The 23,815-nt window shown below is 43.4% G+C and overlaps 2 protein-coding genes across 2 annotated transcripts; one reads left to right on the top strand and one right to left on the bottom strand.

The window, feature by feature from the left end:
- Positions 1–12,061: 12,061 nt before the first annotated feature.
- LOC118965047 (snaclec stejaggregin-B subunit beta-1-like) lies at positions 12,062–12,385 on the bottom strand. Its single transcript, XM_036981788.2, has one exon. It carries the CDS (start codon positions 12,383–12,385, stop codon positions 12,062–12,064), a length of 324 nt encoding a protein of 107 aa, XP_036837683.2.
- Positions 12,386–20,532: 8,147 nt separating this feature from the next.
- Positions 20,533–22,405, top strand: hddc3 (HD domain containing 3). Its single transcript, XM_090239090.1, has 4 exons — positions 20,533–20,788; positions 20,914–20,969; positions 21,421–21,661; positions 21,888–22,405. Exons 1-4 carry the CDS (start codon positions 20,677–20,679, stop codon positions 22,016–22,018), a joined length of 540 nt encoding a protein of 179 aa, XP_090095216.1. The 5' UTR covers positions 20,533–20,676; the 3' UTR covers positions 22,019–22,405.
- Positions 22,406–23,815: the final 1,410 nt, after the last annotated feature.

The following is a 23,815-nucleotide window of genomic DNA, read 5'->3' as shown; positions in this document are numbered from 1 at the left end:
AAGGAGGGAGAGACAGAGGGGGGAGGAAGGAGGGAGAGACAGAGGGGGGAGGAAGGTAAGGAAGGAGGGAGAGAGACAGACAGAGGGGAGGAAGGTAAGGAAGGAGGGAGAGAGACAGAGGGGAGGAAGGTAAGGAAGGAGGGAGGGAGACAGACAGAGGGGAGGAAGGTAAGGAAGGAGGGAGAGACAGACAGAGGGGGGAGGAAGGAGGAAGAGAGAGACAGACAGAGGGGAGGAAGGTAAGGAAGGAGGGAGAGACAGACAGACAGAGGGGAGGAAGGTAAGGAAGGAGGGAGAGACAGACAGACAGAGGGGAGGAAGGTAAGGAAGGAGGGAGAGAGACAGGGGGGAGGAAGGTAAGGAAGGAGGGAGAGACAGACAGAGGGGAGGAAGGTAAGGAAGGAGGGAGAGACAGACAGAGGGGAGGAAGGTAAGGAAGGAGGGACGGAGACAGACAGAGGGGAGGAAGGTAAGGAAGGAGGGAGAGACAGACAGAAGGGGGGAGGAAGGAGGAAGAGAGAGACAGACAGAGGGGATGAAGGTAAGGAAGGAGGGAGAGACAGACAGACAGAGGGGAGGAAGGTAAGGAAGGAGGGAGAGACAAACAGACAGAGGGGAGGAAGGTAAGGAAGGAGGGAGAGAGACAGAGGGGGGAGGAAGGTAAGGAAGGAGGGAGAGAGACAGAGGGGAGGAAGGTAAGGAAGGAGGGAGAGAGACAGATTGGAGGAAGGTAAGGAAGGAGGGAGAGACAGACAGAGGGGAGGAAGGTAAGGAAGGAGGGAGAGACAGACAGAGGGGGAGGAAGGAGGAAGAGAGAGACAGAGGGGGGAGGAAGGAGGGAGAGGGAGACAGAGGGGGGAGGAAGGTATGGAAGGAGGGAGAGACAGACAGAGGGGGAGGAAGGAGGGAGAGACAGAGGGGGGAGGAAGGTATGGAAGGAGGGAGAGAGACAGAGGGGAGGAAGTTAAGGAAGGAGGGAGAGAGAGACAGAGGGGGGAGGAAGAGAGAGACAGAGGGGGGAGGAATGAGGGAGAGACAGACAGAGGGGGGAGGAAGGTATGGAAGGAGGGAGAGACAGACAGAGGGGAGGAAGGTAAGGAAGGAGGGAGAGACAGACAGAGGGGAGGAAGGTAAGGAAGGAGGGAGAGACAGATAGAGGGGAGGAAGGTAAGGAAGGAGGGAGAGAGACAGAGGGGAGGAAGGTAAGGAAGGAGGGAGAGAGACAGAGGGGAGGAAGGTAAGGAAGGAGGGAGAGAGAGACAGAGGGGGGAGGAAGGTAAGGAAGGAGGGGGAGACAGACAGAGGGGAGGAAGGTAAGGAAGGAGGGAGAGAGAGACAGAGGGGAGGAAGGTAAGGAAGGAGGGAGAGAGAGACAGAGGGGGGAGGAAGGTAAGGAAGGAGGGGGAGACAGACAGAGGGGAGGAAGGTAAGGAAGGAGGGAGAGAGAGACAGAGGGGGGAGGAAGGAGGGAGAGACAGGGGGGGGGAGGTAAGGAAGGAGGGGGAGACAGACAGAGGGGAGGAAGGTAAGGAAGGAGGGAGATAGAGACAGAGGGGGGAGGAAGGAGGGAGAGACAGACAGAGCTGGAGGAAGGTAAGGAAGGAGGGAGAGACAGACAGAGGGGGGAGGAAGGTATGGAAGGAGGGAGAGAGACAGGGGGGAGGAAGGTACGGAAGGAGGGAGAGAGACAGAGGGGGGAGGAAGGTATGGAAGGAGGGAGAGAGACAGAGGGGGGAGGAAGGTACGGAAGGAGGGAGAGAGACAGAAGGGGGAGGAAGGTACGGAAGGAGGGAGAGAGACACAGGGCGGAGGAAGGTACAGAAGGAGGGAGAGAGACAGAGGGGGGAGGAAGATACGGAAGGAGGGAGAGAGACAGAGGGGGGAGGAAGGTACAGAAGGAGGGAGAGAGACAGAGGGGGGAGGAAGGTACGGAAGGAGGGAGAGAGACCGAGGGGGGAGGAAGGTACGGAAGGAGGGAGAGAGACAGAGGGGGGAGGAAGGTACGGAAGGAGGGAGAGAGACAGAGGTGGGAGGAAGGTACGGAAGGAGGGTGAGAGACAGAGGGGGGAGGAAGGTACGGAAGGAGGGAGAGAGACAGAGGGGGGAGGAAGGTACGGAAGGAGGGAGAGAGACAGAGGGGGGAGAAAGGTACGGAAGGAGGGAGAGAGACAGAGGGGGGAGGAAGGTACGGAAGGAGGGAGAGAGACAGAGGGGGGAGGAAGGTACGGAAGGATGGGGACGGCGAGACAGACGGTGATCTGGGAAACCTGTTGTCTGGGAAGTGTCCTTGTGTATCGCTTTGTTGTTGTTGTAGTTTGGTTACTGACATACTCCAAATGAACTTAGCTAACTATATCTGATACAATATATCTGATTCCAGCCTCGGGGCCATCAAATAAACGTAATAATAATAATAATAGTAAATGAATCGGTTTCATCTGACAGTTGTGTCCAGTAATAGTCATTGTAACAACCACAAGCACCGTGGAATGTAATCTGTGTAAAATAACGGGCTGGACCAAAGATTATATTCTTAACACGAAACCAATGGTGTACATTGTCCCCTAAACCGGGCATTCATCTACTAAATTCCATAGGTTGTAATTCTACATTTACAAACAGTATATTTTTCCCCTCCACCACAAACACCCATGTCAATCAAACAGTGCTCTTGAATTTCAGGATGAAGACTAAAACAAATGTAGTTAAAGAAGCAGAAAATAAGTGCAGTGCTGGACTTCTGAACCTGTGAGAGGAAAGTATTCAGACCCCTTGACTTTTTCCACATTTTGTTATGTTACAGCCTTAATTTAAAACCGATTTTAAAAATGTTTTTCCCCCTAAACAATCTACACGCAATACCCCATAATGACAATGCGAAAACAGGTTTTTCTAATTTATAACAAATGTAAAAACAGAACTAATTGATTTACATAAGTATTCCATAGGTCATCCTTGAGATATTTCTCCAACTTGATTGGAGTCCACCTGTGGTAAATTCAATTGATTGGACATGATTTGGAAAGACACACACCTGTCCATATAAGGTCCCACAGTTGACAGTGCATGTCAGAGTAAAAACCAAGACATGAGATCGAAAGAATTGTCCGTTGAGCTCCGAGACAGGATTGGGTCAAGGCACAGATCTGGGGAAGGGTACCAAAACATTCCTGCAGCATTGAAGGTCCCCAAGAACACAGTGGCCTCCATCATTCTTAAATGGAAGAAGTTTGGAACCACCAAGACTATTCCTAGAGCTAGCTGCCCGGCCAAACTGAGCAATCGTGGGAGAAGGCCCTTGGTCAAGGAGGTGACCAAGAACTCGATGGTCACTCTGACAGAGCTCCAGAGTTACTCTGTGGAGATGAGAGAACCTTCCAGCAGGACAACCATCTCTGCAGCACTCCACCAATCAGGTAATTATGGTAGAGTGGCTAGACGGAAGCCACTCCTCAGTAAAAGGCACATGACAGCCTGCTTGGTTACCAAAAGCACCTAAAAGACTCTCTGACCATGAGAAGCAAGATTCTCTGGTCTGATGAAACTAAGATTGAACTCTTTGGACTGAATGCCAAGCGTCACGTCTGTAGGAAACCTGGCACCATCCCTACGTTGAAGCATGGTGGTGGCAGCATCATGCTGTGGGGATGTTTGTCAGTGGCAGGGACTGGGAGATTAGTCAGCATCGAGGGAAAGGTGAATGGAGCAAAGTACAGAAAGAGACCCTTGATGAAAACCTGCTCCAGATCATTCAGGACCTCAGAGTGGGATGAAGGTTCACCTTCCAACAGGACAATGACCCTAAGCACACAGCCAAGACAACGCAGGAGTGGCTTTGGGACAAGTCTCTGAAGGTCCTTGAGTGGCCCAGCGAGAGCCCGGACTTGAACAAGATTGAACATCTCTGGAGAGACCTGAAAATAGCTGTGCAGTGACGCTCCCCATCCAACCTGACAGAGCTTGAGAGGATCTGCAGAGAAAAATTGGAGAAACTCCCCAAACACAGGTCTGCCAAGCTTATAGCGTCATACCCAAGAAGTCTCGAGCCTGTAATCGCTGGTAATGGAGCTTCAACAAAGTACTGAGTAAAGGGTCTAAATTCTTATGTAAATTTGATATTTAAATTTGTAAAGAATTATACATTTGCTCAAATGTTTAAAAACCTGTTTTTGCTTTGCCATTATGGGGTATTGTGTGTAGATGAGGGTTTGAATACGTTCTAAATACACTGTATTTCAGTATAATGTAGGCCTACCAACAAAACCAATGGAGCAAATCCCATCACATTTTCACATGGAAATGGCATTTGATTTCTATGATATTGCCTACAGTAGTCTGTCTGTATGTGGTGTTCAATACAGGCCTACATTGCATGAGACTTCTAAAAACGTTTTTACATTATGAAGGGCTTAACATGAATTCAAACTTTTTTACTTGGTCTGTAACACCATGGGCCAAGTCGGTGACTGTAAATTGCATTGTATTATGTTGTATGATGCTGCTGGCACTAAGACAGCATTGAATGAGCTGTATTCCGCCATAAGCAAACAAGAAAACGTTCACCCAGAGGAGGCGCTCCTAGTAGCCGGGAACTTTAATGCAGGGAAACTTAAGTCTGTTTTACCAAATTTCAATCAGCATGTTAAATGTGCTACCAGAGGGGAAAACACTCTGGACCACCATTACTCCACACACAGAGACACATACAAAGCTCTCCCTCGCCCTCCATTTGGCAAATCTGACCATAATTCTATCCTCCTGATTCCTGCTTACAAGCTCAAGTGAAAGCAGGAAGCACCAGTAACTAGATCATTAAAAAAAGTGGTCAGATGAAGCAGATGCTAAGCTACATGACTGTTTTGCTATCACAGACTAGAATATGTTCTGAGATTCCTCCGATGGCATTGAGGAGTACACCACATCATTCATTGGCTTCATCAATGAGTGCATTGATGACGTCTTCCCCACAGTGACAGTACGTACATACCCCAATCCGAAGCCATGGATTACAGGCAACATCCGCACTGAGCTAAAGGCTAGAGTTGCCGCTTTCAAGGAGCAGGACTCTAACCCGGAAGCTTATAAGAAATCCCTCTATGCCCTCCGATGAACCATCAAACCGGCAAAGCATCAATACAGAACAAAGATTGAATCGTACTACACCGGCTCTGAAGCTCGTCGAATGTGGCAGGGCTTGCAAACCATTACAGACTACAAAGGGAAGCACAGCCGAGAGCTGCCCAGTAACACGAGCCTACCAGACGAGCTAACCTACTTCGATGCTCGCTTCAAGGCAAATAACACTCAAACATGTATGAGAGCACCAGCTGTTCAGGAAGACTGTGTGATCACGCTCTCCACAGCCGATGTGAGTAAGATCTTTGAACATTCACAAGGCCGCGGGGCCAGACGGATTACCAAGACGTGTACTGCGAGCATGCGCTGACCAAATGGCAAGTGTCCTCACTGACATTTTCAACCTCTCTCTGTCCGAGTCTGTAATACCAACATGTTTTAAGCAGACCACCATAGTGCCTGTGCCCAAGAACAATAAGGTAACCTGCCTAAATGACTAGTGACCTGTAGCACTCACGTCTGTAGCCATGAAGTGCTTTGAAAGGGTGTTCATGGCTCACATCAACACCATTATCCCAGACACTTCGACCCACTCCGATTTGCATAACACCCCAACAGATCCACAGATGATGCAATCTCTATTGCACTCCACACTGCCCTTTCCCACCTGGACAAAAGGAACACCTATGTGAGAATGCTATTCATTCACTAGGTTCAACACCATAGTGTCCTCAAAGCTCATCAATAAGCTAAGGACCCTGAGACTAAACACCTCCCTTTGCAACTGGATTCTGGACTTCCTGATGGTCCGCCCCCAGGTGGTAAGGGTAGGTAACAACAAATCTGCAACGCTGCGCCTCAATACTGGGGCCCCTCAGGGGTGCGTGCTCAGTCCTCTCCTGTAGTTCCTGTTCACTCATAACTGTACTGCCAGGCATGACTCCAACACCATCATTAATTTTGCCGGTGGCACAACAGCGGTAGGCCTGATCACAGACAGCGACGAGACAGCCTATAGGGAGGAGGTCAGAGACCTGGCCATGTGGTGCCAGGACAACAACGTCTCCCTCAAAGTGATGAAGACAAAGGAGATGATTGTGTGGACTACAGGATAAAGAGGACCGAGCACTCCCCCATTCCCATCGACGGGGCTGCGGTGGAGCAGGTTGAGATTTTCAAGTACCTTGATGTCCACATTACCAACAAACTAACATGGTCCAAGCACTCCAAGACAGTCGTGAAGAGGGCACGACAAAACCTATTCCCCCTCAGGAGACTGAAAAGATTTGACATGGGTCTTCAGATCCTCAAAAGGTTCCATAGCTGCTCAATCGAGAGCATCGTGACTGGTTGCATCACTGCCTGGTATGGCAACTGCTCGGCCTCCGATCGCAAAATAATGAAGAAAAAATATAGATAAAACGTATCGGTGCTCATCGGCCATTGGACATAAACATTACACAACAAGTTGGAAATTCAAATTCAACAATGAGTTGTTTGGAAGGAATCCGTGACAGTGGATAACCGCAAGCATTGCAACTGGGAAGTCCGACTGGGAACATACGTTTTGAACGGTCATCCAACTGGGGAGTCCGACTGGGAAAATACGTTTTGAACGGTCATCCAACTGGGGAGTCCGACTGGGAAAATACGTTTTGAACGGTCATCCAACTGGGAAGTCAGACTGGGAAAATACGTTTTGAACGGTCATCCAACTGGGAAGTCCGACTGGGAAAATACGATTTGAACGGTCATCCAACTGGGAAGTCCGACTGGGAAAATACGTTTTGAACGGTCATCCAACTGGGAAGTCAGACTGGGAACATACGTTTTGAACGGTCATCCAACTGGGAAGTCCGACTGGGAACATACGTTTTGAACGGTCATCCAACTGGGAAGTCAGACTGGGAACATACGTTTTGAACGGTCATCCAACTGGGAAGTCCGACTGGGAAAATACGTTTTGAACGGTCATCCAACTGGGAAGTCCGACTGGGAAAATACGTTTTGAACGGTCATCCAACTGGGAAGTCAGACTGGGAACATACGTTTTGAACGGTCATCCAACTGGGAAGTCCGACTGGGAAAATACGTTTTGAACGGTCATCCAACTGGGAAGTCAGACTGGGAACATACGTTTTGAACGGTCATCCAACTTGGAATTGTAAATCTTTTTCTTTGATGACAACATTTGCCAAAGAAGGACCGCCGCGCACAACAAGGTGAGTCCAAAAATGTCTTATATGCTGCTGCATAAATGATGTAATATGCCAGGGAGATATGGTCAGCCATATCAGGTATGTTTTTAAAAAGGCAGTAAATGAGGCTGAATGAATTGTTTTGCTGCCAGACAAGGCTCCGCTGATAGCCAAGTGTAGCGGTGGTAAGGATTCACTCCATTGTGCTGACTTCCCAGTTGCAATGCTTGCAGTTAGCCACTGTCACCAATTCCTTCCAAACAACTCATTGTTGATTTTGCGATTTCCAGCTTGTGTAATGTTTATGTCCAATGGCCGATGAGCACTGATAAGTTTTATCTATATTTTCTCTTCATTATATCTCTTCCTATGACAAGGACTAAAAATGATTTTCCAGTAGACTTGATTCATGAAGTAAGATGTTGATATGATCAGTCCAATCAAAGCTGCTGTACATATAACATGATTTGACGTCATTTCTGTGGCCAATGACTCTGCTGTTGGGACAGCTTTATGTAGGCTCTGAATGTTTTTGGGCACCTCTTGTCGCCGTTATAGTGCAATTAATGTATTGTTTAGTGTTGTGGCTTTGCTGGCATGCATCAAACATCTTTTTTTTTTGCGGTTGCCCCACCAAGATTTATATGCTAAAATCGACACTGTTTATAGTGCAAACTAATGGGGAGAACTTTCAATCTTGTGTCTCTGCACAGCCTGGCATTTCTTCTGCACGACAGTCCTGGAAGAGATATGCATCTGCGCCCCTGTAGAGGGAACATTGTCCACCACCCAAAGGACATCCAGCCAACTTGACACAACTGTGGTAAGTATTGGAGCCAACATGGGCCAGCATCCATGTGGAACGCTTTTGACACCTTGTAGAGTCCATGCCCTGACAAATTGAGGCTGTTCTGAGGGCAAAAAGACCCCTACTAAAGTCGTTTTTGGGGCATCTGTACTTTACAATTTATATTTTTGACTACTTTTACTTTACTAGATTCCTTAAGGAAGTAATATACGTTTTACTCCATACATTTCCCCATACACATACAACGTTTTAAGAACATGAACAACTGTGCCATCTGGTTTGCTTAATATAAGGAATTTGAAATTATTTATACTTTTGATACTGAAGTACATTTTTGCAATTGCATTTACTTTTGATACTTAAGTATATTTAAAACCAAATACTTTTAGACTTTTTCTCAAGTATTATTTTACTGGGTGACTACTGGGTCATTTTCTATTATGGTATCTTTACATTTACTCAAGCATGACAATTGGGTACTTTTTCCACGACTGCTATTCCCTGGATAGGGGCACAGTAAAAGCATTGATATTTGTGCCAGAGTCTGCTCATGTGGTAGTGCTGCCGATGTCGGACCACACATTGCCCAACTTGGCGGGGTTTCAAAACTCACCCTGCACCTTTAAACTTTCATTCCTCTCTATATCAGTACATCCAATAAAGAAAAATATGCCAAGAATCACAGACACAGATGTTAACACTTCATTACAAAAAAAAATTGATATATGAGTATTCTAGGTTAGAAATTAGTTCAATTCAATTGGAATCATCAGAATGATGTAAAATATTGTTGTATATGTTAATGTCCTATCAATTCAACAGTGGTCTAATAATATCATCACAGGTTCACTACTAATTGTAAAAGATGTTCAGTTATTGTCAGTTCTATGTTTCCTTCAGGTGGATTTTGGATGACATCTTTTTGTAACCATAAACCGTGTAAATATGTAGTAACTATTTTAATTATTTCAGGCATATCGTATTTCATGGCACATGACAGGTTATCAGCGAGAATGTGTGCTCTCTCAACGAAATGTTCTGCCATTTATTTCCTTGACATATCTGTTGCTACTGTGCCAGAAAGTATTCATACCCCTTGACTTATTCCACATTTTGTTATGCTACAGCCTGAACTCAAAAGGGATTCAATAGTTTGTCTCACCCATCTACACATAATACCCTATAATGACAAATTGAAAACGTTTGCCAGTTTAGTATTCACACCCCTGAGTCAATACTTTGTAGAAGCACTTTTGGCAGTGAATACAGCTGTGAGTCTTTCTGCATGGGTAAGTCTCTGATAGCTTTCCACACCTGGATTGTGCAACATTTGCCCATTATTATTTTTTAAATGTTTCACGCTCTGGTTGTTGGTCATTACTATACACCAATTTTCATGTATTATGTGATGTATTTTGTCCAACGTTGTGATTCACAGTAGGGAGCTGGTAAAGCCCAACGATGCCTTCAGAAAGTATTCATCCCCCTAGACTTGTTCCACATTTTCACGTATTACAGCCTAAATTCTAAATGTTTTAAATCATTTTTTTCCTCACCCATCTACACACAATACCCCATAATGACAAAGTGAAATTATGTTTTTAGAATAATTTTTTTTAAATGTATTAAAAATGAAATACAGAAATATCTAATTTACATGAGTCAGTACATGTCAGAATCCCCTTTGGAAGCGATTACAGTTGTGAGTCTTTCTGGGTAAATCTCTAAGAGCTTTCCACACCTGGATTGTGCAACATTTTCCCATTATTCTTTTAAAAATTCTTTAAGCTCTTTCAAATTGGTTGTTGATCATTGCTAGACAAACATTTTCAGGACTTGCCGTAGATTTTCAAGTAGATTTAAGTAAAAACTGTAGATCGGCCACTGAGGAATATTCACTGTCTTCTTGGTAAGCAACTCCAGTGTAGATTTGGCTTTGTGTTGTAGGTTATTGTCCTGTTGAAAGGTGAATTCATCTCCCAGTGTCATGTGGAAAGCAGACTGAACCAGGTTTTCCTCTAGAATTTTGCCTGTGGTTAGCTGCATTCTGTTTATTTTTTTTTATCCTGGAGAAACTCCCCAGTCCTTAACAATTACAAGCATTCCCATAACATGATGGGACCTTACAGATAATTGTATGTGTGAGGTACAGAGTTGAGATAGTCAAAAACCATGTTAAACACTATTATTGTACACATAGTGAGTCCATGCAACTTATTATGTTACTTGTTAAGCACAGAAGGCCAGCATCCCGGAGTCGCCTCTTCGCTGTTGATGTTGAGACTGGTGTTTTGAGGGTACTATTTAATAAATCTGCCAGTTGAGGACCTGTGAGGCGTCTGTTTCTCAAACTAGACACTCTAATGTACTTTTCCTCTTGCTCAGTTGTGCACCGGGCCCCCCCCCCACTCTTCTTTCTATTCTGGTTAGAGCCAGTTTTCGCTGTTCTGTGAAGGGAGTAGTAAACAGCGTTGAATGAGATCTTCAGTTTCTTGGCAATTTCTCGCATGGAATAGCCTTAATTTCTCAGAACAAGAATCGACTGACGAGTTTCAGAAGAAAGGTCTTTGTTTCTGGCCATTTTGAGCCTGTAATCGAACCCACAAATGCTGATGCTCCAGATACTCAACTAGTCTAAAGAAGGCCAGTTTTATTGCTCCTTTAATCAGAACAACAGTTTTCAGCTGTGCTAAAATAATTGCAAAAAGGTTTTCTAATGATCAATTAGCCTTTTTAAATGATAAACTTGGATTAGCTAACACAACGTGCCATTGGAACACAGGAGTGATGGTTGCTGATAATGGGCCTCTGTACGCCCATGTAGATATTCCATTAAAAATCAGCCGTTTCCAGCTACAATAGTCATTTACAACATTAACAATGTCTACACTGTATGTCTGATCAATTTGATGTTATTTTAATGGACAAAAAAATGTGCATTTCTTTCAAAAACAAGGACATTTCTAAGTAATCCTAAACTTTTGAACGGTAGTGTACATACTCCTGAACTTATTTAGGCTTGCTATAACAAGGGGCTTGTATACTTATTGACTCAAGACATTTCAGCTTTTAGTTTTTATGAATTAGTAAAAATGTAAAAAACATTATTCCACTTTGACATTATCGGGTATTGTATTGTGTGTAGGCCGGTGACAAAAAATCTTATCTTCATCCATTTTAATTTCAGGCTGCAACACAACAACATTTGGAAAAAGTCAAGGGGTATGAATACTTCCAGAAGGCACTGTAGGTGCACCAATACAAATGAGAAGGAATATTGTCTATGTCAATTGTTTATTTCATACAAACAGTCAGTTTCATGACATGATATACAATACATGATATGTACGTTCAGATCTACTATTACTGTCTAAACTAATAGTAATGATACACAGACTTAGGCCTACAGGCTGAAGAAGGCTTTAACGTGGAGTTTACATGTACCAACAAGATGCTAGTAACTAGCATACAGCAGCATCTTAGCATTCTTACTCTTTTATCATGTTATATAATTATGAAACATCATGTGAGCTAGGTGACTTCCCACTGTACACAAACTGGTTGATTCAATTTTGTTTCCATGTAATAAAAAAACTATAATAATAATCTATGTTTTTCATTCAGAACATGATTAAGTGGAAAACTGATTGGATTTGCAAAAAGTCATCAACCTGAAGGAATTTTGTGATTTCTTGTTTATTTTGTTACTCCACCTAAATCGAATGACATGTTTAAAAAAACTATTTTAATTCCCAACTCAATTAAATGTAAATCAAAACTCACAAGTCACACACTATTATAACCACAGCATCTATAGATACAGTAATAATAGACTATTGTAGAAAACACACACCCAATAGGTTAATATTCTCCAACAAGTAAATAGAGTGAATAATCAATCACAGTGTTAACTAGTAATAAGTAGAGAACATCCATAGATAATCATATCTACTACAGTAATATCTCTCTCCTCTGGGGCTCACGCTCTGTAGCAGAGGAAGTTCCTCCTCTCCTCACAGTTCCTGGTTCCCCACTGCTCTCCATCTCTGGTCAGGGTCCCACAGTGGAGGTATTGAGCGGGGCAGTGGGGCAGCTCCCCGCCAGACCAGGCCTGGTACTCCAGGTGGTCCCCGTTCACCCACAGCCATTCTCTGGCCAGGAAGATCAGACCCGTCCACACATGGTCGGTCTGGGCACCCTCTATCTTGCTCTGGGCCTGGAGATGTTCAGTTTCAGAGAGCAGACTGGGGAGGTCGGTGTAGTGATCCCTGCAGTACTCCAGAGCCTCCTCCCACGTCTTCATCTCCTGAACCAGGATCAGCTTCTCCTTGTAGCAGAATATATGTTTTTATCACTCCACGCCTTATCATACCATTTGTCTTGCCATACAATGACACAGTTCTCATTGAGGCCATCATTTGGCTGATCTGCTGCACAAATCCTAAATGCAGAGTTCTCCTTTCCTGACCAATTCTGAGCATTTTAATAGTGTAAAAATATTATGGGTGATGTTTTGGTCATTCAAAGGGTATTTTTACTTGGGAAATAGGATGGCTGCGGCCAAGAGGTGGGCCATTGGCCACGTGGGGAGACACCCTGATTGTTTCTCTCTTTCTCTCTCTCTCTCTTGTTTCTCTCCCTCTCCCTCGCGTGCTCTTCATCTGTTTGTCTATCTTTATGTGTCTGTCTCTGTCTTTATTCAGCCATCTTGATCCAACCAACTGAACTGCAGTCAAATGGCATAGAATGTCATACTACACAATAAACTGACATCTCTTACTTTATCTCTCTCTCTATCTGGCTCTTTGCTTCTCTTCACTTGCTTGCTTCCCTCTCTGGTTGTCTGACTGTCCATATCTTTATCTACCCCCCCATATCTTATATTTATTCTGTATTGTGGTTGCCAGTTTGGATGGCAGAGCATGTTCAGGAGTACTTTGTGTGGGCAGTGCAGGTGATGAGAGGACCGAGGGGGACCAACCCAGCACTAGAGGGAGACCTGGATGAGCTCTTCCATCAGAGGTTTGATACTTCTCTTCTTTTAACACAGGGTGACACAACAGAGCAACTGTTGACGCACACTTTTGTAAAGAGTTAATTTGAAGATTTAGATGTATTTATGTTAGATGGCTTCTCTGTGGAATAAACTTTCTATACTCTTAACTCTCACAAGGAAAAGGCCCACTTAATAAGATGTATTTTAATAGGTGATTCGCTTATTACTTTATTCTACAGTACTTTGTATACATTTTGTTTGTAGAACTGGCAAACCATGAATATGTCACATTGAGTTATCTCACTGTATTGAATAAAGCAATGCCATGCATTTGTAAAGATGAAAATGGTTACTATATGCATTTAATGGTGATGCGGAACCGGTAACTACTCTATAATGACACACTGAGTGAAAAATACATTTGATTTATTGTGTGTATGTGTCATCTATTTTTTTGTATACGAATGTAGGGGTTTAGGGTTACAATCAGCATTACAGGGTCTCTGGGACTGGTAGGCCTATTCTTGCCTGGCTACACTCTAAAAATGTTGGGTTAAACAATCCAACTTGGATAAGTATTGGACAGAATACAAGTTCAGTTATTCTGACCCAGCCATTTGGGTCACTTAGTTGGGTTGTTGGGTTATTGATGCTGAGTTATTGAGCTATGAGACAACAACACATCTGCCATGCTAACCCTCAACACAGGGGCCTCTTAGGGGTGCGTTCTCAGTCCCCTCCTGTACTCCCTGTTTACCCACGACTTAGTGGCAGTGCACAACTCCAACACCATCATTAAGGCTATTTTACAAACTGATGTAACATTCAACCTTAAAATGAGTATCACATCCATGGACAAATGTTGAGGTTAATGTAACTATTTCTTCTTATATAATCATATAAAGTGTTCATGTTGAAGATAGCATGCATAGATCATTGCAGGTCTGTGGAGATCGCTGCAATAATCTGTGCAGAATCTCGAACGGCATTGATCACTTGCACCATGTACTTTTAATATAATCTCAACTGCAATCCAGGTGGCGCAGCCGTCTAAGGCACTGCATCTCAGTGCTAAAGGCGTCACTACAGACCTTGGTTTAATTCCAGGCTGTATCACAACCGGCCGTGATTGGGAGTCCCATAGGGCGGCGCACAATTGGCCTAGCATCGTCCGGGTTAGGGTTTGTCCGGGGTAGGTCGTCATTGTAAATAAGAACTTTTTCTAAACTGACTTGCCTGGTTAAATAACTCAAATAAATGAGTTTCTGCTATTAGATAAGTCACAGTGATAACACATTCATCTGTTGTATAAATAAACAAAATACCTGGCATTGTATTCCCCATTTGAACGTCACTGTGCTTTTGAATGGTTGAAAGTGCAGTGATAGACAATTCGGGTGAAAACTAAACCCCCCAAATAAATTCTAGTGGAATTTGGTTGTGCTTTTAGATGTTTGAACGTATAGTGATAAAACATTGAATATTAAACTAACTTTTGTCTGTCTTTTTGACTGGGTGAATATAGTTTTAATCTCATTGATCAATGTCTCAAACAAATATTACCCAATTGTCCACGTTGAAATTGCCTGGTGTGCCCAGTGGGTGGGGAGTTTGGCAAATGACTGGATTAAATAATGACCTACACAAACACAACTTGCTCTATAAATGCTTGGAATAAATGCTTTAAAATGAATGTCTCTCTAGTGAAGGCCACTCCTTCACAACCCCTTTTCCGAAACTTGAGAGCAAATATTTATAGGCTGATTTGTTTCAACTGCCAAGAATGCAGTCTTTCAGGTCATGGGTGTATACTTTATGTCTTCTGTGCTGGCAGCCTACTCCTGATACAAATCATAGTGTAGTATATCCTGCCATTATCATCACTTTACCATGCATTATCATGTGAATTCTAATGACTCCTCCATCATCGTGACAATGCATTTCAGACACGGTATGTGTTTTTTCTGCAATGTCACTTCACGTGTCTTTGAAATTCACTTTGTTAGGCCTAGGGTTTTTCCAAAGCAGCACTGCACTCCAGTTTTTATTTTAAGCACTAGTTATATTTTTGGTAATTGTGTTTGCATCACCCAGGGTGATTCTTAGGACTTAGAAAGAGAAGTGTCAACAACCTCTACATAATCAGAACAGTTGCTTTGTGAAGTGTTAAGTGGAAGGTGCCATGTAAGCCATTGAAGCCTGAAGAGTCCCACTTCCCCTCAGCCTGGCAACAGGTGAAGGGGAAACCTATATTGGATAAAAACCTGAGAAGTCCATTAAGGGCTTCCATTCTACCAAATGTGATGATGAGAGGAAGTGCAGTGGCAACGCAGAGGGAGAAGATGGAACAAGATTAAATTTTGCGGACATTCTGCTACATTTCTCCGAAATGAATCATCTGATCTCAATACAAACAGAGCGCATTTCTTTTTCTAGACTTGACCCTTTTCTAAAGTTATCCTTGCATTGTCCCAGAAATTCTCTGTTTAGCAGATGGGACATTAGGAGGGAGCAGCTTCAGGGTTAAATACCAGAACAAACATAAGGAAATGTGATTCAGGTAAACAGTTCCCAGCTATCACCTGTGCTTTCCTGAACCAGTACTTATATCTGTTCTGGTATTTAACCCTGACACTGCTCAGTTCTTATGCCCCAACTACCACACAAATGGGCTAACAAAAGTGATTAAGAATTGCAAAGTTGTGTTTAGGGGCTCATATTGGCACATTTCCATTGTCACATTTGACTCCAGTGTTTAGCCGACCAATGCTACCTTTTGTGTTTCCATCTCCAAGACCTGGCCCAAAAGACTAACTGGGCCATGGCCTTGGCGGACATACCCTGATTTGGGTCCAGACCAATGTCGAATTTCCATTTGGGATTTTTCCCAGTATTTGCCTGGTGTGGTAAAATAGTTTTGCGCTTCCAACTCCACGGCCCGGGCCAGTGAGTTACTGGGCCATGTTGGGCCCTATAAAATCTGTTTACATTTTTAGCCAGATTCCGTTGAGTAATTTTCCAAAATGATGTTTTCTTTGTTTTGTTTTTCCAGGTTTCCGTGTTCCCTGTTTTTTTTTTTTCTGATTTTCACTCTACAAATCACACATTTTAAAAATAGAAAACAACTAAGTTTGATGTTAAGTCCACAACAATGCCTAAACCACATCAAGAGATGACTGAATCTATTCTACAATGCCCAGAAATCTGCTCCTTTTATTCTCTGTTCCCAACGCACTAGACAACCAGTTTTGATAGCCTTTAGCCGTACCCTCATCCTACTCCTCCTCTGTTCCTCGGGTGATGTGGAGGTTAACCCAGGCCCTGCGTGTCCCCAGGCACTCTCATTTGTTGACTTCTGTAACCGAAAAAGCCTTGGTTTCACGCGTGTTTACATCAGAAGTCTCCTCCCTAAGTTTGTTTTACTTACTGCTTTAGCACACTCCGCCAACTCTGATGTGCTTGCCGTGTCTGAATCCTGGCTTAGGAAGAACATCAAAAATTCTGAGATTTCCATACCCAACTACAACATTTTCCGTCAAGATAGAACTGCCAAAGGCGGAGGAGTTGCAATCTACTCCAGAGATAGCCTGCAAAGTTCTGTCATACTTTCCAGGTCTATGCCCAAACAGTTCGAGCTTCTAATTTTAAAAATGTATCTCTCCAGAAATAAGTCTCTCACTGTTGCTGCCTGTTATAGACCACCCTCAGTTACCAGCTGTGCCCTGGACAGCATATGTGAATTGATTGCCCCCATCTATCATCAAAGTTTGTGTTGTTAGGTGACCTAAACTGGGACATGCTTAACACCCTGGCAGTCCTACAATCTAAGATCGATGCCCTCAATCTCACACAAATCAATTATCAAGGAACACACCAGGTACAACCCTTAGTCCGTAAACATGGGCACCCTCATAGATATTATCCTGACCAACTTGCCCTCCAAATACACCTCTGCGGTTTTCAATCAGGATCTCAGCAATCACTGCCTCATTGCTTGCATCCGCTATGGGTCCGCGGTCAAACGACCACCCCTCATCACTGTCAAATGCTCCCTAAAACATTTCTTCGAGCAGGCCTTTTGAATCGACCTGGCCCGGGTATACTGGAAGGATTTTGACCTCATCCCGTCAGTCAAGGATGCCTGGCCGTTCTTTAAAAGCAATTTCCTCACCATTTTAAATAAGCATGCCCCTTTAAAAAAATGTAGAACTAAGAACAGAAATAGCCCTTGGTTCACTCCAGACCTGAATGCCCTCGACCAGCACAAAAACATCCTGTGGCGGACTGCACTAGCATCAAATAGTCCACGCGATATGCAACTTTTCAGGGAAGTCAGGAACCAATACACGCAGTCAGTCAAAAAATCAAAGACTAGCTTTTACAAACAGAAATTTGTCATCCTGTAGCTCTAACTCCAAAACGTTTTGGGACACTGTAAAGTCCATGGAGAATAAGAGCACCTCCTCCCAGCTGCCCACTTCACTGAGGCTAGGCACTGAGGCACTGTCAACACCGAAAAATCCACGATAATCAAGAATTTCAATAAGCATTTCTCTACGGCTGGCCATACTTTCCTCCTGGCTACCCCAACCCCGGCCAACAGCTCCGCACTCCCCGCAGCTACTTGCCCAAGCCTCCCCAGCTTCTCCTTCACCCAAATCCAGATAGCAGATGTAAAAATCAGCTGGGCTAGACAATCTGGACTCTCTCTTTCTAAAATGATCTGCCGCCATTGTTGCAACCCCTGTTACCAGTCTGTTCAACCTCTCTTTCGTATCGTTGTTGCCTTCTCACCAAGCTGCTTGCCTATTGTCCTGTAGCCCATCCCAGCCTTGTGCAGGTCTACAATTTTTTTCCCTGATGTCCTTACACAGCTCTCTGGTCTTGGCCATTGTGCAGAGGTTGGAGTCTGTTTGATTGAGTGTGTGGACAGGTGTCTTTATACAGGTAACGAGTTCACACAGGTGCAGTTAATACAGGTAATGAGTGGAGAACAGGAGGGCTTCTTAAAGAAAAACTAACAGGTCTGTGAGAGCTGGAATTCTTACTGGTTGGTAGGTGATCAAATACTTATGTCATGCAATAAAATGCAAATTAATTAATTATAAATCATACAATGTGACTTTCTGGATTTTTGTTTTAGATTCTGTCTCTCACAGTTGAAGTGTACCTATGATAAAAATGACAGACCTCTACATGCTTTATAAGTAGGAAAACCTGCAAGATCGGCAGTGTATCAAATACTTGTTCTCCCCACTGTATCAACGATGTTGCTTTGCTGCGGGTGATTCTCTGATCCACCTCTACGCAGACGACACCATTCTGTATACATCTGGCCCCTCTTTGGACACTGTGTTAACTAACCTCCAAACGAGCTTCAATGCCATACAACACTCATTCCGTGGCAACCAACTGCTCTTAAATGCTAGGAAAACCAAATGCTTTCAAACGTTCGCAGCCTGCACCCGCCCGACCGACTAGCATCACCACTCTGGACGGTTCTGACTTAGATTATGTGGACAACTACAAATACCTAGGTGTCTGGCTAGACTGTAAACTCTCCTTTCAGACTCATATTAAACATCTCCAATCCAAAATGAAATCTAGAATCGGCTTCCTATTTCGCAACAAAGCCTCCTTCACTCACGCTGCCAAAAATACCCTCGTAAAACTGACTATCCTACCGATCCTCGACTTGGCGATGTCATTTACAAAACAGCTTCCAATACTCTACTCTGCAAACTGGATGCAGTCTATCACAGTGCCATCTGTTTTGTCACCAAAGCCCCTTATACCACCCACCACTGCGACCTGTATACTCTAGTCAGCTGGCCCTCCCTACATATTCGTCGCCAGACCCACTGGCTCCAGGTCATCTATAAGTCTATGCTAGGTAAAGCTCCGCCTTATCTCAGCTCACTGGTCACGATAACAGCGCCCACCCGTAGCACGCGCTCCAGCAGGTATATCTCACTAGTCATCCCCAAAGCCAACACCTCATTTGGCCTTTCCTTCCAGTTCTCTGCTGCCAATGACTGGAACGAATTGCAAAAATCGCTGAAGCTGGAGACTTATATTTCCCTCACTAACTTTAAACATTAGCTATCTGAGCAGCTAACCCATCGCTGCAGCTGTACATAGCCCATCTGTAAATAGCCCACCCAATCTACCTACCTCATCCCCATATTGTTTTTATTTACTTTTCTGCTCTTTTGCACACCAGTATTTCTTTCTACTTGCACATCATCATCTGCTCATCTATCACTCCAGTGTTAATTTGCTAAAATGTAAATACTTTCCTACTATGGCCTATGTATTGCCTTACCTTCTCACACCATTTGCACACACTGTATATAGACTTTATTTTTTTCTATTGTGTTATTGAATGTACGCTTGTTTGTTCCATGTGTAACTCTGTGTTGTTTTTTGTGTCGCACTGCTTTGCTTTATCGCTGTTGTAAATTAGAACTTTTTCTCAACTGGCCTACCTGGTTAAATAAAGGTGAAATAAAAAAATAATAATAATGTTAAAAAAATGTAAAGTAGGGGAAATGTTTGAGAATCTTTTGGGGGGTGTAGTTACCTTTTATTTTTCTAGTGTGCAGCTATCAAGAGGCTGTTGTTTAGCAGTATTTTCTGTAGGGCACATGTGATCAGTGATGTAAATTACTTGAGTAAAAATACTTTGGAGTACTACTTAAGTAGTTTTTGGGGTTATTTGTACTTTACTATTTATATTTTTGACAACTTTTACTTTTACTCCATTACATAGAAAGTACTTTTTACTCCCTAAAGTTTCCCTGACACCCAAAAGGTCTAAATATCAAATGCTTAGCAGGATATTGTCCAATTCATGCACTTATCAAGAGAACATCCTTGGTCATCCCTACTGCTTCTGATCTGGCGGACTCACTAAAGCAAATGCTTCGTTTGTAAATGATGAGTCTTGGAGAGTGCCCCTAGCTTTCTATAAATAAAAAAAACACGAAAATTGTGCCTTCTGGTTTGCTTAATATAAGGAATATGAAATTATTTATACTTTTACTTTTGATACTTAAAGATGCACTATGCAGAAATGCTCCTCCATTTCATGGTTGCTAACATTCTAATAGTTCACCTAATTTCAGTTTACAAAACAAGCAAGTAGATTGTAGAGAGTCATTGTGCCATCTAAACCGCTATATTTTCCATAACCACAAATGTTGTATTTTCAGCTGTTTGAAGCTGGTGTACAAAACTGAAAGTAAAATATTAAATTCTCCATATTGCAGATTTAGTAGGGCCCTAGCCTTGGCTTCTGTTGACCTGCTAGCTAACATTAACCGTCTATCTTATGTAGTCATACAAATCATAACATATCATACTAGTATGGCGTACCAGATTTACTATTACTATGTTACGTCTAGTGTATGAGACCAGGCTGGCGATATACGTCATCATTTTGGGCAACAGGCGTGTCCGTATAGCCTCTCCCTGGAGGAACGCGCCCTTAAAGAGAAGGCAGAGACGCTGACATCACTGAGATGTGCCAATTTGATAAATGGTGATCAAACGTTAATATACTGTCTGTATTGTGTGTCAATAACTACTTTTACAGCATGAGTTCAGATTCTGTCATTTTGTTGGAGACGGTTAACTTCGCTGCTGAAAAGCACCGCAATCAACGACGTAAAGATGCTGAACAAACACCATATATCACCCACCCAATAGGTACAGTTATGACAACAATCTAACGGCTATCCAGCTAGATAGTTATTGCTAAGGACCTATCTCTCTACTCGGACTTCATTGTGTGAATATCTGCATTTACATTTGCTGTGTTTATCATTTTGCAGGAGTGGCAAGGATCCTAAGCCATGAAGGTGGGATCACAGACATTGAAGTTTTGCAAGTAAGTGTTTTGTGTTTCAGACAGACTTAAAATGCTGCTTTCCACAAAATCGCACATCCACGAAGTCAAAATTGTCCATATTGTAACGACCCTTGGTTTATAAGCGCGGAAATCGACCCTGCCGCACGAGCATGCTTTTGCCGCACACTCAATAGCGCCGCCGGACCTCGGGCTCGAAGGTCAAGGGTTCGAGACCTGCCCCCTGCTGTTTCATTACAATATATAAAAATGAAAAATAAATGTTTCAGGTAAGTGTTAGCTGTTTGGTTAAGGTTTGAAGATACATTTTATATTCAGGTGGGGTTTATTACTTTGTAATGATACATCAGTCAATGGGCAATGTTAAGCTCATTAAAACGTTCAACATTTATTGAGTTTGTGTTAGCCAGAGTTTGTTAACAGGAATGACTGGTATTTCACTGATATTTTTGTCTTTTCCAACTGTCCTCAGGCAGCTTTGCTCCATGACACAGTGGAGGACACTGACACCAGCATAGGAGAGCTACAGATCGTCTTTGGGCAAACGGTGGCGCGGCTGGTCCAGGAAGTGACAGACGACAAAGCACTGTCCAAGGAGGAGACAAAGCGTAAGCAGGTGGAGTATGCACCTCATGCCAGCCACCAGGCCAAACTGGTCAAACTGGCTGACAAACTATACAACCTGAGGGACATCAACCGCAGCACGCCAACAGGTGATTGTGCGCTCTGTCTGTCTGTCTGTTTTCAGCCTCTTGATGCAACCAACTGACTAGGCAAATGTCGTAGGCTAGACACAATAAACTGATACCCTATCAGGATACTTCTCGTTCTCTCTCTCTCTCTCTGTTTCGTTGCTTGTCTTCACTTGCTTCCCTCTGGTTGTCTGACTGTCCCTCTCTTTACCCATATCTTATATTTATTCTGTATTGTGGTTGCCAGGTTGGTCGACAGAGCGTGTTCAGGAGTACTTTGTGTGGGCAGCCCAGGTAGTGAGAGGACTGAGGGGGACCAACCCAGCACTGGAGAGACAACTAGAGGAGCTCTTCAAGCAGAGGGGGGTTGAGCTTTGACACCTCTCTACTTCTGATACAGGGTGGCACAACAGAGCAACTCTTGATGCACACTTTTGTAAAGAGTAAGACTTTAAGCGAATTGTCTTTGTTAGCTTCTCCATGGAATATACTTTTATATACTCTTAGCTCTCACAAGGAAAAAGCCCACTTACTTTGGATTTATTTTTATGGATGATTTGATTCTTCATTTGAAGTACAGTGATTTGTATACATTGTGTGTTCCTATAGGAAAACCAACAATGTCACCTTGAGTTCTAGCTGTATTGACTGAAGGAATGCTATGCACTCGTAATGGTGAACATTGTTCAATTATATGGTGATGCAGAACCTGTAACTACTCTGTCATGTCACACTGAACTCAAATATATTTTTGTATAGATTTTTTTTTTTTGTGTGTGTGTGATTTATTTTTGTAAGTATATAAATGTAGGGATACAATTAGCTATACATTAAAATGGTGATATGTAAATTATTCCATAGTAGCCATTATACATTTTGCTAGTAGAATGGGTTGGAAGCTATTTTTCCACTAACCTGTTCATGCTTCTACTTTCTTTGTTCTCGATTCGGGAAGACATGTGTACCTTAATGTCTGTGTTCAGTTGCAGGTGCTTCTCCAAAAACCAGAATATACTCAGAAAGAGTAAAATACGCGTTTTGTATCGAGTGAGAAATGCCTCTTGCATGTGAAGGTCTTTTTTTTTGTCACACTGTGAGATGTGCTATCATCTACTTATACAGTGGGACAAAAAAGTATTTAGTCAGCCACCAATTGTGCAAGTTCTCCCACTTAAAAAGATGAGAGAGGCCTGTAATTTTCATCATAGGTACACTTCAACTATGACAGACAAAATGTAAAAAATCCAGAAAATCACATTGTAGGATTTTTAATGAATTTATTTGCAAATTATGGTGGAAAATAAGTATTTGGTCACCTACAAACGAGCAAGATTTCTGGCTCTCACAGACCTGTAACTTCTTCTTTAAGAGGCTCCTCTGTCCTCCACTCGTTACCTGTATTAATGGCACCTGTTTGAACTTGTTATCAGTATAAAAGACACCTGTCCACAACCTCAAACAGTCACACTCCAAACTCCACTATGGCCAAGACCAAAGAGCTGTCAAAGGACACCAGAAACAAAATTGTAGACCTGCACCAGGCTGGGAAGACTGAATCTGCAATAGGTTAGCAGCTTGGTTTGAAGAAATCAACTGTGGGAGCAATTATTAGGAAATGGAAGACATACAAGACCACTGATAATGTCACTCGATCTGGGGCTCCATGCAAGATCTCACCCCGTGGGGTCAAAATGATCACAAGAACGGTGAGCAAAAATCCCAGAACCACACGGGGGGACCTAGCGAATGACCTGCAGAGAGCTGGGACCAAAGTAACAAAGCCTACCATCAGTAACACTACGCCGCCAGGGACTCAAATCCTGCAGTGCCAGACGTGTCCCCCTGCTTAAGCCAGTACATGTCCAGGCCCGTCTGAAGTTTGCTAGAGAGCATTTGGATGATCCAGAAGAAGATTGGGAGAATGTCATATGGTCAGATGAAACCGAAATATAACCTTTTGGTAAAAACTCAACTCGTCGTGTTTGGAGGACAAAGAATGATGAGTTGCATCCAAAGAACACCATACCTACTGTGAAGCATGGGGGTGGAAACATGCTTTGGGGCTGTTTTTCTGCAAAGGGACCAGGACGACTGATCCGTGTAAAGGAAAGAATGAATGGGGCCATGTATTGTGAGATTTTGAGTGAAAACCTCCTTCCATCAGCAAGGGCATTG

Source organism: Oncorhynchus mykiss, chromosome 6 (genome assembly GCF_057628025.1).
Source record: "Oncorhynchus mykiss isolate SJ-2025 chromosome 6, ASM5762802v1, whole genome shotgun sequence".
Classification (NCBI taxonomy): domain Eukaryota; kingdom Metazoa; phylum Chordata; class Actinopteri; order Salmoniformes; family Salmonidae; genus Oncorhynchus; species Oncorhynchus mykiss.
Note: the sequence above shows the minus strand (reverse complement) of the source record. Positions and strands in the feature narration are given on the sequence as shown.